General features: G+C 59.3%; 2 protein-coding genes across 3 annotated transcripts; one reads left to right on the top strand and one right to left on the bottom strand.

Annotated features, from left to right (window-relative positions):
• The first annotated feature begins 158 nt into the window (after nt 1-158).
• FCHSD1 (FCH and double SH3 domains 1) lies at nt 159-11,028 on the top strand. Its single transcript, XM_056124620.1, has 20 exons — nt 159-221; nt 453-550; nt 1,126-1,171; nt 1,709-1,776; nt 2,083-2,209; nt 2,301-2,437; nt 2,529-2,592; nt 3,519-3,647; nt 4,263-4,385; nt 4,731-4,826; nt 5,637-5,762; nt 6,314-6,418; nt 6,803-6,964; nt 7,695-7,823; nt 7,903-7,986; nt 8,157-8,274; nt 8,381-8,601; nt 9,394-9,481; nt 10,644-10,699; nt 10,813-11,028. The coding sequence occupies exons 1-20, from the start codon at nt 201-203 to the stop codon at nt 10,876-10,878; spliced, it is 2,064 nt and encodes a 687-aa protein (XP_055980595.1). The 5' UTR covers nt 159-200; the 3' UTR covers nt 10,879-11,028.
• An 887-nt stretch (nt 11,029-11,915) lies between these two features.
• Nucleotides 11,916-15,273, bottom strand: RELL2 (RELT like 2). 2 transcript variants are annotated; one of them, XM_056124404.1, is made up of 7 exons: nt 14,463-15,273; nt 13,826-14,065; nt 13,362-13,427; nt 13,202-13,268; nt 12,609-12,794; nt 12,111-12,465; nt 11,916-11,990 (listed from the first exon to the last, which is right to left on the bottom strand). In XM_056124404.1, the coding sequence occupies exons 2-7, from the start codon at nt 14,007-14,009 to the stop codon at nt 11,958-11,960; spliced, it is 891 nt and encodes a 296-aa protein (XP_055980379.1). In that variant the 5' UTR covers nt 14,010-14,065; nt 14,463-15,273; the 3' UTR covers nt 11,916-11,957. The 2 variants fall into 2 exon arrangements, with proteins under 2 accessions (XP_055980379.1, XP_055980380.1); XM_056124405.1 differs by having other exon boundaries at nt 14,470-15,273.
• Between the last annotated feature and the right edge of the window lie 70 nt (nt 15,274-15,343).

Below are 15,343 nucleotides of genomic sequence, written 5' to 3'. Positions count from 1 at the left end.
CTCCAGGGGATTCAGGGTAGCGAGGCAGGTTCTAGGGCTCGGCTCCCTCCCAGCGCTCGGCTGCGCTGCGCGGAGCCCGCCCGGGCGTGGGCGGGACCGGTCGGGGCGTGGGGGCGGGGCCTGTCCGTGGGCGGGTCCTCGGAGTGGGCGTGGCTTCCTCGAGTTCCGGAGTCCAGTCGCTTTCCCCGGCCAGAGCGGAGATGCAGCCGCCGCCCAGAAAAGTGAGCTTGGCGTGGGGAATGGGGACTCCTGGACGGTTAGGGGGACTGGTGGGGACCAAGAGGGACACTGGACCCGTGGTGCGGGAGACGAGAAATGAGAGGGGTCGGGACCCAGTCCCGACGTTACCGAGGAAACAGCTTAGCCCCTCCCCGGCTCCGCCCCCTACCGCTCCCTGCGCCGAGTGTTTTTCAGATCTCGGCGCCAGGGTCTTCATCTTCTGACCCGTGCAGGTGAAGCCGGTCCAGGAGGTGAAGCTTCGTTTCCTGGAGCAGTTGAGCGTCCTCCAGACTCGGCAGCAGAAGGAGGCCGATCTCTTGGAAGATATCAGGTAGCCCTCTCCTCCCCCACGGAAGCTACCAACTTCGCTGTTGCCTTTCCCCTGTTCTCCAACGTGATACATCCGGGCCAGGTAAGGGGTGGGGGTTGCGGAGCGCTCCAGCCTGCCCCTTCAAGGTCCCCATCCTAGGTCTGCCTCTCCAGATCTGGAAAGCAGGTAACCCTCCTGAACTCGCATAGACTCTCAGGGACCCTCCCCCCCACCTTGACTCCACAACCACTTCCTGTACCCCCACAGTCAAGCTTAGGGCAGAATCCCCCCTCCGTTTAGCAGACCTGTTGGTCGGCAGGTGGATCCTGTACCCAGCTCCCCATCAGTCCTCACTTCCAAGCCCGCAGATGGTTCTGGGGATGGGGTGGAGGGGGGGAATCCTGCTGAGACCGTGAGTGACGAGGTGGAGAGTTTGTTCAGGGTTGCAGCTGCCGGAGGTGAACTCAGTGAATGACTCCCTCTGTCTCACTCTATCCTCACCCTGGCATCTCTCTTCCTCCTGTCCAGGCTAAGGAGAGGCTGGAGGGAGAACTAACTCGCCCCTCCCACCCTCTCCCCACTCCCAATTTCCACAGATCCTACAGCAAGCAGAGGGCAGCCATTGAACGGGAGTATGGGCAGGTATGGACTCTTTTCTTCTGATCTTCTCTTTTCCTACTGCACTACCAGTAGCATCTTTCTAAACATGTGTCTAGGCAAGAACAGATGCCTTTCGTCTGGCAGATCTGTGTCAAGCCCCCGTGCTAATTAAGCTGTATGTTTTGGACAAGCTCCTTAACCTTTTCTGACTTCAGTTGATTTCTCTATAGAAGGGGAGTGCTAGTGGTAACTTCATCTGGGGTTAATGTAAGAATAGAATAATTTAACGCACGTAAGGCCCCTAGCACAGAGGCTGGCTTCAGTGGATGGCGGTGCTCTACTCTGATCCTGGGTTCTCCCAGTGGGGAATAGTCTTTGAAAGGGAATCTGCTCTGGCCTGGAGAGGTTGCTCAGGTGTGCTGATCAGAGGCTTTGCATGCTGGACGCCTGGGTTCAGTCCTCTGCACTGCATGGTGCCCTGTGCAGTAAGCACCCCGAGTAGCTCCTGACCACTGCCAAGTGTGACCATCCTCCCCCGCCTTCCAAAAGAGTCACTTGGTATGTCATGATTTTCACTAGGCCCTCCAGAAATTGGCAGGACCATTTCTGAAGAGAGAAGTGCACCGGAGCGGGGAGGTGGACACCAGGTGAGCGCCACCCCCACCCCGAGGAGGGATCAGGAGGCTGAGCAGGGGTGAGGAGTTCAGGCCAGCTCGTGAGCTGCAGGTAGAGCTGACACAGCAGCTAAGGAGCTGACCCCACAAGGACACTGGTGGGGGGCAGAGGGCAGGAGCGATGCTTGTGGCTAAGCTAATGGGCTGATCGATTGATGGGCTCCCAGACGCCAGGGGGGATGGGAAGGCGCTCTGTCTCTCTGAGGTTGGGCTGGGGGTGGGGGCGCCGGCTTCCCAGGGCTCCCCTCCTCAACACTGCCTTTCTCTGGGGAGAGGCAGGACGGTGTTTGGTGCCTGGCGCTGCCTGCTGGATGCCACCCTTGCTGGGGGCCTCGCCCGGCTGCAGGTGTCGGACAGATACCGTGACCTGGCAGGGCGAAGTGCCAGGGAGCAAGTCCTGAGGAAGGTATGGCTCAGGGTGGGGGTGGGGGTGAAGGAAAGGCCTGAGGGGGTTCCAGGTGCTCTGGGTCAGTCTGTGTGTGTGTCCCTGCTCCTAGGGAGTGGACACGCTCCAGAGGGCCCAGACTGAGGTGCTGCAGTCTGTCCGGGAGCTGAGCCGGAGCCGGAAGCTGTATGGGCAGCGGGAACGCCTCTGGGCTGTGGCCCAGGAAAAAGCGGCTGATGTCCACACCAGGTGGGGTGATGAGTTGCTAGGAAGCCAGGGTGAGGGGTGGAGAGAAAGTGTTAGGTACAGTGGGACCTGACCTCACACCTTTTCCATACAGGCTGATGCGCAGCGACCACGGACTCTTCCACACAAGGTCCAGCCTCCAGAAACTCAGCACCAAGGTGTGGGGGCCGGGAAGAGGCGGGCAGAGTAGTCCAGTGGTTTGGAACCCAGGGGTGTAAGTCTGAGACACTGGCTTGAGTCAGGCTCCCATCACTTTCAGGTGGGTGACCCTGGTTAATTTGATCTCCCTGAGCCTCAGTTTCTTCATTCATAAAACAAAGGCAGCAACATTGTTTTTTTTTTATTCACTAATATATGTTTTTTTGTTGGTTTTTTGGCCACACCCAGCACTGCTTCGGGGTTACTCTTGGCTCTGCTCTCAGAATTACCCCTGGCAGTGCTTGGGGGACCATATGGCATGCCAGAGATCGAACCTGGGTTGACCGCATGCATCTTTTGAGGACGTTTAGGTACCAGGCACTGTTTTAAGTACTGAGGGTACAAGGAAGGAGTTGCTACTCTCACAGCCTGCTTGGGGAGATACAGTAAACCCTCAGATTAAAGGAAACCCTCAGATTAAAGCCAGGTGGTCTGATAAGGGGTAGTGGGGATGTTATTTAGCGGGAAAGCCTCTCTGAATATATGGTCCGAGTGTCACAGAGGCATCGCCTTGCAGAGATCTAGGCCAAGGACATTTCATAGAGCATGGAGGCTCTGTGACAGGAATCACTCTGCAGACTCTGGAGAAAGGAAGAAGGCCATTGTGGCGCGCACACCCTGAGCAAGGGGACAAGCCCTGCAAGGACACCAGAGCAGCAGTGGGGGCCAGCTCGCACTGCGCCTGGTAGACTGTGAGGAGGGCAGTTGTGGTTATACTTTGAATGCATGAAGACACCCCTTGAGGGTTTTGAGTAGGAATTCTGGGAAAATTTTAGCATCAAGCCCCGAGTCTGAGAACCCACCTACGCTGGCTCTGGGTTACCTTTACCTGAGCGCACCCCCAAGGGTTTGGGGCTCCCTGTTAACACCTCTGTTCCTCTCCTAGCTGTCAGCCCAGTCGACCCAGTACTCCCAGCAGCTGCGAGAGGCCCGCAATGAGTACCTACTCAACGTGGAGGCCACTGGTGCCCACCTGGACCATTACTACCAGGAGGAGCTGCCAGCCCTGCTCAAGGCCAGTTCCGGCCCAGATGCCCTGGCCTAGGGGTGGGGTGTGGATGGGGGGCAGTGTAGGGAGCTTCCTGTGCTTCCCAGCTCCATCAGACTGTGCAGGGCTGGGAGCCTGGTCCGGCCTGCTGGATGACACGGAAGATTCCTCCTAAGGTTCTGTTTCTGGTTCTTTTGTTGTTGTTGTTGTGAGGGGTCAAACCTGGCAGTGTTCAGGCCTTGCTCCTGGCTCAGCACTCAAGGGGCCGTATGGGATGCTGGGATTGAACCCCAATTGGTGGTGTGCAAGGCAAACGCCCTACTGCTGTACTATCACTCCGGCCCCCGTCCACTGCTGGTTCTGCTTCTGCTTCTGGCTGACAGGCTGCGGGACACTTAACCCTTCTGAACCCCAGTTTTCTGATCAGCAGTAACCTCTGCTCTGCAGACTTTTTGAGACTAATGGGTCTCAAGAGAATGAATGTGAAAATGCTTTTAAACAGTTAAGTGCTGTGTATGCATGGGGGCCTGTTGCCTGAAACTGTACTAGTGTCTGACTCGACCGCTGTTTTCCACACTCCTGCCCATCACCCACCCATGCCCCGGCGGGGAGGGTGGTGTGAGCTTCTGGCCTTCTCTCCAGGACCTGTTTAGAGAGCTGTTGGACCGCTTGAAGGATCCTCTGACCTTACTGAGCCACATTGAGCTGGAAGCTGCAGAGGGGGCCTTGGAGCATGCGCGTAGTGGGGGCCAGGCCATTGCTCAGGTGAGGGCTGTGCCCCAGAAGAGTTCCCTAGAGATCCTCTGTCCTCTCTCCACACAGACCAACCCACTGATGTCTGTCCTACCTCTCATCTTCTTAAGTTTCAGTTTTGGGGGCCACTCCTGACAGTGCTCCAGAGCATTTCCCAACTCACTGCTTCAGGGTCACTCTAGGTGCAACCTAGGGGACCATGGGCTGGTGATTGGACCCGGGGCTCCCACATGCAGAGTGTGCGCTCCAGCCCTTTCAGCACTGTCCGCCCTCACCCTGGCCTTCTTACCCTGTCCTCTTCCTCCCTAGAGGGTGAGGGGACCGGTGAATCCCACCTTTGCCCTCCCCTCCCCACAGATAAGCTGGGAGCATGAGCTGCTGCGCTTTCTCCAGGAGCCGGGAGCCTTCTCCCGCCCTCTGCCTCAGCAGTTTCAGCCTGCAGGGACAGATCAGGTGAGCCCGAGCCTTTGGAACCCGAGCAGGGGCAAGGCCGCTGTGCCCTAGGCACTTCTCTCCTTCTCCTTGTCCTGGTGTTACCATAGCAGTTCAGAAGCCACAGAGAGAGGGTTCGGGAACTCAGGCTTCACACGTCAGCAACCTCCCTTCTGCCTTCCCCTGCCTTCCTGGCCCTGTGCTTTTCACCCCACCTGGATGTGTCTGCAGTGATGCATAGGCGTGCCTGTACCCCACCCCTTGGTTCTTGTTCCTGGGGGTGGAGACAGAGAAATAACTTGCCATAAACACAGTTTGGGCTAGAGCGATAGCACAGTGGGCAGGGCATTTGCCTTGCATGGAGCTGACATGGCCGACCCTAGTTCGATTCCTCTGCCTCTCTCAGCGAGCCCGGCAAGCTACTGAGAGTATCTCACCCGCACGGCAAAGCCTGGCAAGCTACCCGTGATGTATTTGATACGCCAAAACACAGTAACAAATCTCACAATGTTACTGGGCGCACTCGAGCAAATCGATGAACAACGGGAGGACAGTGACAGTGACAGAGACAGGTTGTTGGGGGGGGGCAAGAGGGAGGGAAACTGGGGACATTGGTGGTGGGAAATGGACACAGGTGGAGGGATGGGTGTTGGAACATTGTATGACTGAAATCCAATCACGAACAGCCCTCTAACTGTATCTCACAGTGATTCAATGAAAAAAAATTAATAATTTTTAAAAAGGTGGGACCCCAAGGGAACGGAGACATGCAGGAGCAGCATTGAGCCCTTCTCACGCCTCCCCTGCCCTCCCCCACTCTACACCATCCAGGTGTGTGACCTGGAACTGGAAAAGAGCGAAGACGGCATGATAGGGGACAGCACCCTAGAGAAAGAGATCCAGCGCTTGACAAACCGAGCTGCCCGTGACTATAAGATCCGGAGCCATGGGTGTCGGGTGAGTGGGGGTGCAGGGGTGCGCAAGGGGAGCTGAGGGTCCACAGTTGTCAGCACTGTGTGTGGCTACAGGCAGCAGGGGAGAGGCCGTTCCAAGTTGACCACAAGTCATTAGAACACTTTCATTGTTGTTTTGTTTTTGGATTATTTTTTGGTTCTGGAGCCACAACCCAGTTGTGCTCAGGGCTTCCCCTGGTTCTGTGTTCAAGCATCACTCCTGGACCATGTGGGGTTCCAGGCATTAAACCCCGCTTGGCTGTACATGAGGCATGCATCTTGCCTGCTTGACTGTCTCTCCAGGTTCTAGAACACTCCCTTTGGAGCTGCACCCATGTGGGTTTGAACGCTGTCCTTTTGCTGTCTTGTTCTGGAACCTGAGGGCGGTAGTGACTACCTCTCTCTGAGTCTTCCCCTTTGAAAGTCTTCCCCTGCATCGGGAAGAGTAGATGACCTAATGCCTGTAGGCGGCGAGCATGGGGCCAGGGCCCTCGTGAGCTGCACCCCTCACCGCTCCCCCCTCCCCACCCCGCCCTGTCCTGTCGTCCCACCTAGGTGTTGCAGCGGTTGGAGCAGAGGCAGCAGCAGGCGTCAGAGCGGGAGGCTCTGGGCCTAGAGCAGCGGCTGCAGGAAGTGAAGGAGAGCATCCGGCGGGTGCGGGTGAGGGGTGCTGGGCCGCTGAGAGCTCCCCTGGGCCGCCGAGAGCTTCCCTGGGCGGCTGCAGCCTCTCTGGGCTTCTGCTGTCTGACGGGCTGGAGTGGGAGGCAGGAGGTGGCATCTTTCTTCTGGAAAGGGTGGTGGGTCCACACCCTGGGGTACTCAGGGGCTATTCCTGGCCTTGTGCTTGTGAGTGACCCCTGGAAGTGATCAGGGACCATGCAAGGTACCGGGGATCCATCTGGGACCAGCTACATGCAAGACAAGTGCCTTAAGCTCTCTCCTGTGTCTTTGGCAGCTGGGTAGATACACTGGGGGAAGTTCTGTTAGCTGCAGAGGCAGGCCCCGCTGCTGCTCCGGTTGATGGGTCCTTCTGCCCCGTGCCAGGTGAGCCAGGTGAAGGGGGCAGCCCGGCTGTCCCTGCTGCAAAGTGCCGGCTTGGATGTGCAACGGTGGCTGAAGCCTGCCATGACCCAGGCCCAGGAAGAGATGGAGCAGGAGCGGCGACTCAGTGAAGCCCGCCTGTCCCAGAGGGACCTCTCTCCCACGGTCAGCTCCCATGCCCGCTACCCACGCATAGCCAGGGGGTAAATGCCCGCTGGAGCCCAGAGCTTCTGTGGATTATAAATGAACTCTGAGAGTCATTGTGAGGCTTCTGTGAAATTATGTCAATATAATTCTGTGCATAGTTTCGAGCACAGAGCATCCTCAGCCAAGTTTTATGAGTCTTGGTGGTTGCGAGGCTGAGGCATAAGCAGTTCCATTTGCAGTCACTCCATTCACTACAGTTGTGATCTGGACGTTTTTCCCCCTTTGGTCACAGCTGGTGATGCTCAGGCCTTAGTCCTGGCTCTGTCCTCAGGAATTACTCCTGGCGATGCTTGGAGGCCTATACGGGATGGTGTGGATTGAACCCCGGCCAGCCGTGTGCAAAGCAAGCACCTTACCTACTGTGCTCTCTCTCCAGCCCCAACTTCTGGTGGGATAGTTAACCTTTCTGAGCCTCGTTTCCAAGTTAACCAAGATGAGGTTGATCGTTATGCAGGACCACTCTGGGTTTTGAGGGAGATGAAACGAGATGAAACGAGACGACAGACATAAGATTCCCAGCTTGGTGCGTGGCACATGGGCAGGGCTCAGTCCTGCCATTCTGGGTTGTTGTCGGTTTTATCCTGCTTGTGCCAATCCTGCTGCATGGTGAACCTTGGTGTTCTGGATGGTTACGATGGAGGCATGGGAGACACGAGCGGTACCTGAGTGCTGACCCCACCCCCCCCAGGCTGAGGATGCTGAACTCTCCGACTTTGAGGAATGTGAGGAGACCGGGGAGCTCTTTGAGGAGCCCCCGCCGCCGACCCTGGTCACCAGGCCCCTTCCCTGCTCTGCACATGTGGTGTTTGGCTATCAGGTGTGAGTGGTTGTGGGGAAGTTTGGAGGGGCAGGCATGGGGGACGGCCAGGTCCTCAGTCCTTCCTTGTGTGGTTTAGGCTGGGAATGAGGACGAGCTGAGCATCTCGGAGGGCGAGTGGCTGGAGGTGATCGAGGAGGGAGATGCCGATGAGTGGGTCAAGGTGGGTGCGAGCCCAGGCTCTGACAGGGTGGAAGGGCAGCGGGAGGGAAGTGGCTCCGTCTCTGTTTTTGCACGGACCCAGCTGGGCCAAGCTGGAAGCCTGGGAGGAGGCACGCCTAGCTGTGGGCTGGTGCGGCAGGTCTGCTCTCTGTTCACACGGCTGCTATGCAGGCGCGGAATCGGCATGGACAGGTGGGCTTTGTCCCCGAGCGCTATCTCAATTTCCCAGACGTCTCCTTGTCTGAGGTCAGCCAGCATAGTGACTACTGCGCAGAGCAAGAGCGCCCAGGTAACGAGGGGGGAGTCCCGTGTGTGAAGAGTGACAGTGATGGAGGGGGCTGTGGGTGTCATGGTCCTGGGGTCCCAGCCCACCCCCCTCCCCCGGACCTCTGCAGTGTTCCTGGCCCGCGCCCTGTACACCTACAAGGCACAGAGTGTGGAGGAGCTGAGCTTCCCCGAGGGGGCTTTCATCCGCCTGCTACCCCGGACCCACGATGGAGTGGACGATGGCTTCTGGAGGGGAGAGTTTGGGGGCCGTGTTGGGGTCTTCCCCTCCCTGCTGGTGGAGGAGCTGCTGGGCTCCGTAGCACCACCTGAGCACTCAGATTCTGAAGAGGTGAGTCCCTCCCACCCCGTAGGACCCCATATATATAATTTTTTTGTGTGTGTGTGCTGGGGAGTGAATGGGCAAGACAGGTGTTCTACCCCTGAGTTACACCCCCTCCCTGTCCAGACTGACATCCTCTAGTGCCTTAGGCTAGTCCCTCTTCCTTGGCTGTGCAAAGAGGGAAACCAAGGCATCTTTCTAAGAATTCTGTGGTCCCTACTTGAGTGCTCGGTTGATCTGTATTTTGATTTCTGTCATGTCACCTGGGGCAGGGACCTGACCTTACTGAGCTTGTTTTGTTTTAAAATCATCACAGTGGTGCCTACTCTGAGGGCTCGGGCTCATTGTTTCTCAGGTTGGGCTCTACTGAGGCCAAGGCCCTGAGCACAGGCGCCCCCTGGAGGCGCTCTGCTAGAATGCAGGGCTCTTGTTCCAACACAGCAGAGGGGTAGGTGCCAGGGTTTTGCAGGTAGGTGCCAGTGGTTCCATGCTTTCCAGAGAGATAACCCGCATCTCACCTCAACAGAGGACTTGTGAGAATCCCACCCTCAGCGGGACTGAGCACAGGTGGAGGCTGGCTGAATGCCTGGCATATAGCATCGATACCCGCAGGCTGACACACACACAGCCCCTACTAATGTTGTTGGTACAAGCTGCTGAAATGCGGGTCAGTTCCAGCCCCCATTTGGGGGCATTCTGCGTTAAGGAGTGATGGATGGGGATCTAGGACAGGTTGAGAGGCAAAGCTGATGAAACCTTCCATGTACCAAGAATAATGTTGTGCCCCTCCCCCATCCCTAGATGCTGCCATCCCCTTCTCCTCCCAGCTTCTCCCCACCTGCACCCACCTCTGCCTCAGATGGGCCCCTTGCACCTGTCCTGCCTGGGGGTGAGTAGAGTGTACTGGGGGCGCTGCAGGGGGAAAAACCAGGAAAGAGGAGGAAGCTTTGTCGTTCCGGGTGCCGAGCCCTGCACGCCTTCCCATCAGACTCACTGAGGCAGGGTGAGAGAACACGGACTTGGCGCCAGGCACCCCGTTCACACCCTGCTCTGTGGCTTCCTAGGGTGAAATTTTATTTTATTTTTTAAATTTCGGGGTTTTGGGGGCCACACCCAGCACGGCTCAGGAATTACCCTTGCCAGTGCTCAGTGGACTGTATGCAGGGCCAAGGATTGAACCCAGGTTGGCAGGGTGTAGAGACAAGTGCTTAACCTTTGTACTATCCCTTAGTCCCCCTAATGTGAGATTGGGGTGGGATGTTTCACCTGACCTGATGGGGCCTTTTGAGGTAAGAAGAAAGGTCCTTGGGGTTAAAGAGATGGCTCAACCAGAAGGCTTGCAAGCAGGGTGTCTGCACTCTTCCTTCTCGTTATTCTGTGAAGGGGTAGCCAGCTTCTGTCCAGATACGCTCCCTCTGCTCTTGGTGCCCCTGAATCCTGCCAATACCTGGCTCTGTACTGTCAGTTTTTCCGAGACCTTCAGTAGCGGGATTCTCTTCAGAGTCTCCCTCTCTGGCCCAGGGGCTGCCTGTGAGCAGTTTATGCACCCACCTTCTCCAGAACCCATAATTCACTTAGAATGATTTGGCACCAGCTGATTTATTGTTTGTATTTCATTTTGGGATTCTTAGCAATGGATATGGATTCTCCCCCCCCCCCCCCCCCAATTCCTGGATTCTTGGACAGGGCTGATTATATAGCAGTTGCCCAGTAAGTGTTGTGGAGGATGACTTTTTTTTTGGGGGGAGGGGGGGACTTTAAGCCACACCCAGCATTGTTCAGGGTTTACTCCTGCCTGTGCTCAAGGATCACTCCTAGCGATGCTCTGGAGGGCCACATGCAGCGCTGGGGATTGAACAGGGGGTTGGCTATGTGAAAGGCAAGCACCTTAAGTCCAGTTCTACCTCTCCAGCCTAGCAATGAGTGGATTTTGTGGCCCAAGTTGGTGCCTGTTAATTCAGCAAGTACCTGCAGAGCGTCACTCTCAGTGCTGGGCACAGAGCAGTGAATGGAGAAAAGTCTGAAGACTGACTTGTGGTTCTCACTTTCAGATCAAGATCTGGACTGTCCTGAACCCCTAAACACGATGGTGCCTCGACTCAGGCCGGTGAGGGCCCTTCCCTGAAGATGCTCTGGAGAGGGATCATTGGGGTGGAGGTGGGGAGAGGGAATGACAGGGACACCCCCCCAGGGAGGCCACCTGAGCACTGTGTATTCTAGGTGCGTCCACCACCTCCCCCACCAGCCAAAGCCCCAGATCCTGGCCACCTGGATTCCCTCACCTGAAGCTCAGGGGGCATCTGTGCCCCCCACCCCCACAGTGATGCTGCTTCCCTGACTCCATGACGTCAGAGTGACACAGCCCAAGGCTGGGCTCCACCATCTCTACTCTTACCTACGGAGTAGCTTCCTCTCTCCCCATGTCTGGCACCCACTCTTCCCGCTCGGTCCTCCTCCTGCGTGCCTTTCTGTCTACTACCCCCTCCCACCCCCGTCTCCAGGGTGATGAAACACTTTGAACTCCTGAACTGCCTGGGGCTCCAACTCATCCCCCAAAGCCTGGTGTGGGTGGCTCTGGCCCATCTGTGTGTCTCCACCTGGCCGTGACTGCCCACTCCAGAGGCCAGGGTCACTACCCGTGGGGCCTAGGACAAGGGTGGGCCTGTTAGAAGGATCTGGAGCCAGTATGCAAAGCAGCTGTAATGGTCTGAGCGGATTTATTGACAGTAAATAAAGGGCAGGAAGTCCAAGCCAGGGCCTGGGCCTCTTGTGCCGTGAGGGGGTGGGATTCGGGGGGCGGGGGAGGCTAAGGTGCTATTGCTTTAGGGGCCCACCTCAGGCAGGGGCCTGCTCCCAGCTGCCACCCTTTAGCATATGGAGCGAGTGACAGAGCGGCAGGTCAGGCAGCCTGTTGGCGGGCAGGGCATGGGGAGGTGATGGAGGGGCTAGGATGGGGGGACTTCTCCAGACGTCCCCCAGCCCGAGACCGTGCATCTCCAGGTGGTTGTAGGGCTGGTCCCTCAGCCGGGGGGCAGTGCTGTCCATGGAGAGGAGGGGCTCCATGCCCACCCACCCGGCCCTGCCGGCTGGTACCCATCACTCAGTGCACTGAAGGAAGAGGCTTGGAGGAGAGGAAGGAGAACAGGGTTGCCTTCTGTTCAAGCTGTGTCCCCGCTTTCCCTGTAGGCGCAGGGCCTTGAGCGCCACCCCCCTTCCCTGGAGCCCACGCCCACTCCCCAGGACTGAGGAGTCTGCAGGAAAGGCCAGGCCTGCACTCTGGCGGCTGCTGCGTTTAGTTAGCTCGGGAACAGGGCGGGGGCAGTAGAGGGGGCAATGGTTGGACTTGGGGCCCAGGCAGACTCACCTCACACATCGCCTGCTCCCCGAGGTGGGGGCACCTGCGAGAAAGGAGGGGTCACCTGTGAGAAAGGAGGGGTCGTGTAGGTGCCCCCCAGAGTTGGGGGCAGTCAGAGCTGAGCCCACCACAGCCCTCTGTGGCCCTGCCCCTGGCTTCATACCTGCTGATCTGAGGCGTCCACTTTGCTCTGTTGTCTACCTGCCTCTGGACTGGCCAGCCCTGGGCTTGGGTCCCTCCTTCTGGACCTTGGGGTTGGCTCCGTAGGGGGTCCAGGGTTCCCCTCAAGTGCACCAGGGACTAGGCCGCTGTCCCTAAGTCCTCCATTCTGCACTGGGGGGCTGGCAGGCATCTGGGACTGTGGCCTCTCCGGGGACAGGCTCTCCATGGCAGGTTGCCCGGCCCCCAGGCATCCCCCAGGCTCCTGCCCCCCGCTGGACCCCCAGCTCCTGTCCGTGGGGGAGCCATCACGGTGTTCGTGCAGCCCGGAGCGTTTCTCAATGTGTGTCACCCGGAACCTGGGGGAGGAGGGCACGGGCTCAGGGCTGCACCACAGGCTGTGCTGCCTTCCCTCCTGCTGGGGAATCCTGTTTGAGGTAGCTCGGAAGAGGAGAAGCAGGCTCCCATCTCGGCTGCCCTGTCCCTGGGGCACCTTCCCTACCTGCCCACAGAGAACACGGTGGTCTCCCCCGGCCGCGGCCGGCTCTTCCCGTCCTTGGAGCGGCCCTGACGGACGAGAGGCGGCCTCTTGTTACGACTACAGTGGATGCAGGGGGCTGCTGAGCCCAGGTGCACGGTGTGGTGGTGGGAGGGGGCACCGTCCTGCAGGCTGGAGGTGGCATCCACGCTGGACACGGAGGAGGAAGAGGGTGGCGCTGACATCCCCATTTCTGCTCCTGTTTTTCGCAGATATCCCTACACCCATCATCGCCCAGGCCCCACCCCCTTTTTTTTTTCCTTTAATAAACTTGATACTAAGACGTGGGTGGCCAGTGTTCTCTCTTCCAGGCTGTTCACTTAACGAAAGGTGACGTTTAACCCAGAGGAGTGGCACAGTGTTGTCAGGCCAGATGATATTCAGATGGAAGAAAGCGTTTGAAGGGTCAACTCTGGATCCCTCTGTAATAGTCCCCTGTGGCTTCCAGCCTTGGCCTCCACCCCAGCCCGAGCATGCAAGACTGGGAGAAGTTTGTGCTGGAGGAGAGGGTACTCTCCGAGGCAAGCTAGGTCATGCTGGCCCTGCTTCCAGCTCACCTGGACAGCTGCACTGTCCCTTCTCCTTCACTGTCCCCCAGCATCTCCTTCAAGGCCTCAGCATTGGCTGAGGGGAGAAGGAAGAGAGGGAGTCAGTGGAGGTAGCGGTCAGAGCAGGGAACTTGAGGGCAGAGGGAGCCAGAGGCCAGTCTATACCCACCTTCATTTTGGATGATGCAGCGAACAATCCTCTCTACTGTGTCCTCATTCATGTCATCGTCCTCAGCTGGGGGAAGAAAGAGGTTGGCAAGGAAGTGGGAAATGAGTCAGCTTTGGGAGGATATATATTGGTGGCTTCGGTGGCTTACTGTTCTAGATATACCCTTAACACGTAATTGCCGTCATGCTGGTTGTTCATCGTATTGGTGGTGGTGGTGGTGGGGTTGTTGCAGGGCAGAAAAAAATGGGGAAGAATGTGGAAACGTAAGATTACCACCTATGGGCCCTTTGTAGCCCAGTTTTTTCAGCCTTGCTTTCAGAGCCCATTTGCGGGTTCAAGGAAGCATCATTGGGCCTCCTGGAACTCTGGTCAGGCTTTAGCCTGGGTCTGCTGGCCAGGAAGGCAGGCTGAGGTGGAGCACGAGAGAGAAGGGGCACGGGCAGGTTTCGAGGCTGTGCACTCACAGGGTTGGAGCTGGGCGTCGTCGGGCTCCGAGCCCCGGGACGTGCGGCAGCGGTAACCCTTCTTCTTGAGCACGTGGCAGATCATGAAGCCCACGAGGCCCATGAGGAAGAAGACCAGCACAAGCAGGAACAGCATGTACAGCCCATGCTGGGGCGGCTCCAGGTCAGGCTGTGGTTCCGACATGAGGCCCTGGGGGGCGAGCGCGGGCCAGGGCGCCTCCTGGAGTTAGGGGGCTGCAGCTAGGGATGGGGGAGGGCGAGGAATGCAGTGCTCAAAATCCCAACTGGCCCACCCGGGAGATCCCGCGCCACCCCCTACCCAACCGGGGAGCTGTCCGAGTCAGGGGTGCTGGTCGGGGCCAGCGAGGCTAGACGGCGGCTGCCCAAGGACCCTGCTCCCTCTGCCCCGACGTCCAGAGCTCTCCCTCTTCCCGGCTGGTTCTGCGCCCAGGTCCCTCCCAAGGACACTGCAGCGCGAGGTGGGACGGAACCCGCAGGCGGCCGGAGAAAGAAACGCGCCTGAGTCAGCGTCCGCAGCTCCGGGGCGCCGGCCTGGGCCGGGCCTCGGCAGCCCCCTCCCCTGCCGGGACTCCCGCACCCCTGCTCTCCCCTCCTCCCGTCCGACCACCTGGCCCACCCGGTACCGGTGGTTCGGTTCCGGCTCCGGCTCCGGCTCGGGTTCTGGCTTCAGGGGCGTCCTAGTGCGGCTCAGGGCCCCCGACGCCTTCCCGGTGCTCATCCCTTGCCTCCTCCCCCTCCCCCCTTCACTGCCTCCCGGGCTCCGGGCTGCGGCTGCGGGTACCCGGGCCGCGGCCGGCGAGGAGGGGGAGGGAAGGATGGAGAGGGCCGGAGGGCTCGATGGGCACGGCCGCAGGCTCGGGGCAGCTCCGGCCCCGGGGAAGGGGAGGAGACGAGGGGCGCCGCCGCAGCCGCCCGGGGCTCCCTCAACGCCGTGGCGGGCCGGGGATCAAGGGGCGGAGCGCAGGTGTGCGGGGCGGAGAGCGAGAGCCGCGCGCGCGTGACCGCGCCACCCGCAGCCCGGCGAGTGCGCGGCTCCGAGTCCGGGTCCGAGTCGGGGGAGGCCCGGCAGTCACGCCGCGACCTTAGCCGGCTCGCCTAGCGCCGTGCCCGCGCTCCGAGGCCTCGGCCGGGCGGACAACCCGAACGCTTCTCAGGCGGCCGGGGGAAGCTGGCTTCCTGCACCCGAGCGGGGAGGCGTGGCTGATCCTCCGGAGCCTCCTCGAGAGGGAACCCCGGCCTGCTCCGCGTTTGGGGCGGACGGCTGAACGGGCTGGCTCAGCTTCCCGAGGATTTGGCCCCCGCGCGTAAGGAACAGGGCCTGGCATCCTAGGACCCACGCTGCCAGCCCTCTGTCCGAGCCCAGACGCTCACGTCCCGAAAGGTCCGAGCGGCGCGGGGCGGAGGCGGCCCGCAGAGGGCGTGGCCTGAGCGTAGTCTGGGCGTGGCCTGAGCGCGACCAGGGCGTGGCCTGAGCGAGGCCGGAGCATGGCTTGGGCG

Source organism: Sorex fumeus, unplaced genomic scaffold, assembly GCF_029834395.1.
Source record: "Sorex fumeus unplaced genomic scaffold, SorFum_2.1 ptg000051l, whole genome shotgun sequence".
Taxonomy (NCBI): Eukaryota; Metazoa; Chordata; class Mammalia; order Eulipotyphla; family Soricidae; genus Sorex; species Sorex fumeus.
Note: the sequence above shows the minus strand (reverse complement) of the source record. Positions and strands in the feature narration are given on the sequence as shown.

What these genes read in the sequence shown, in the direction of transcription:
- FCHSD1 (XM_056124620.1), top strand. Translation starts at nt 201, where the DNA reads ATGCAGCCGCCGCCCAGAAAA. An exon ending in TTGAACGGGAGTATGGGCAG is followed by an intron (nt 1,172 to 1,708) that starts GTATGGACTCTT and finishes GATTTTCACTAG; the next exon opens with GCCCTCCAGAAATTGGCAGG. An exon ending in TCCGGAGCCATGGGTGTCGG is followed by an intron (nt 5,763 to 6,313) that starts GTGAGTGGGGGT and finishes CGTCCCACCTAG; the next exon opens with GTGTTGCAGCGGTTGGAGCA.
- RELL2 (XM_056124404.1), bottom strand. Translation starts at nt 14,009, where the DNA reads ATGTCGGAACCACAGCCTGACCTGGAGCCGCCCCAGCATGGGCTGTAC. An exon ending in CGACGCCCAGCTCCAACCCT is followed by an intron (nt 13,428 to 13,825) that starts GTGAGTGCACAG and finishes TTCTTCCCCCAG; the next exon opens with CTGAGGACGATGACATGAAT. An exon ending in CTGCATCATCCAAAATGAAG is followed by an intron (nt 13,269 to 13,361) that starts GTGGGTATAGAC and finishes TTCTCCCCTCAG; the next exon opens with CCAATGCTGAGGCCTTGAAG.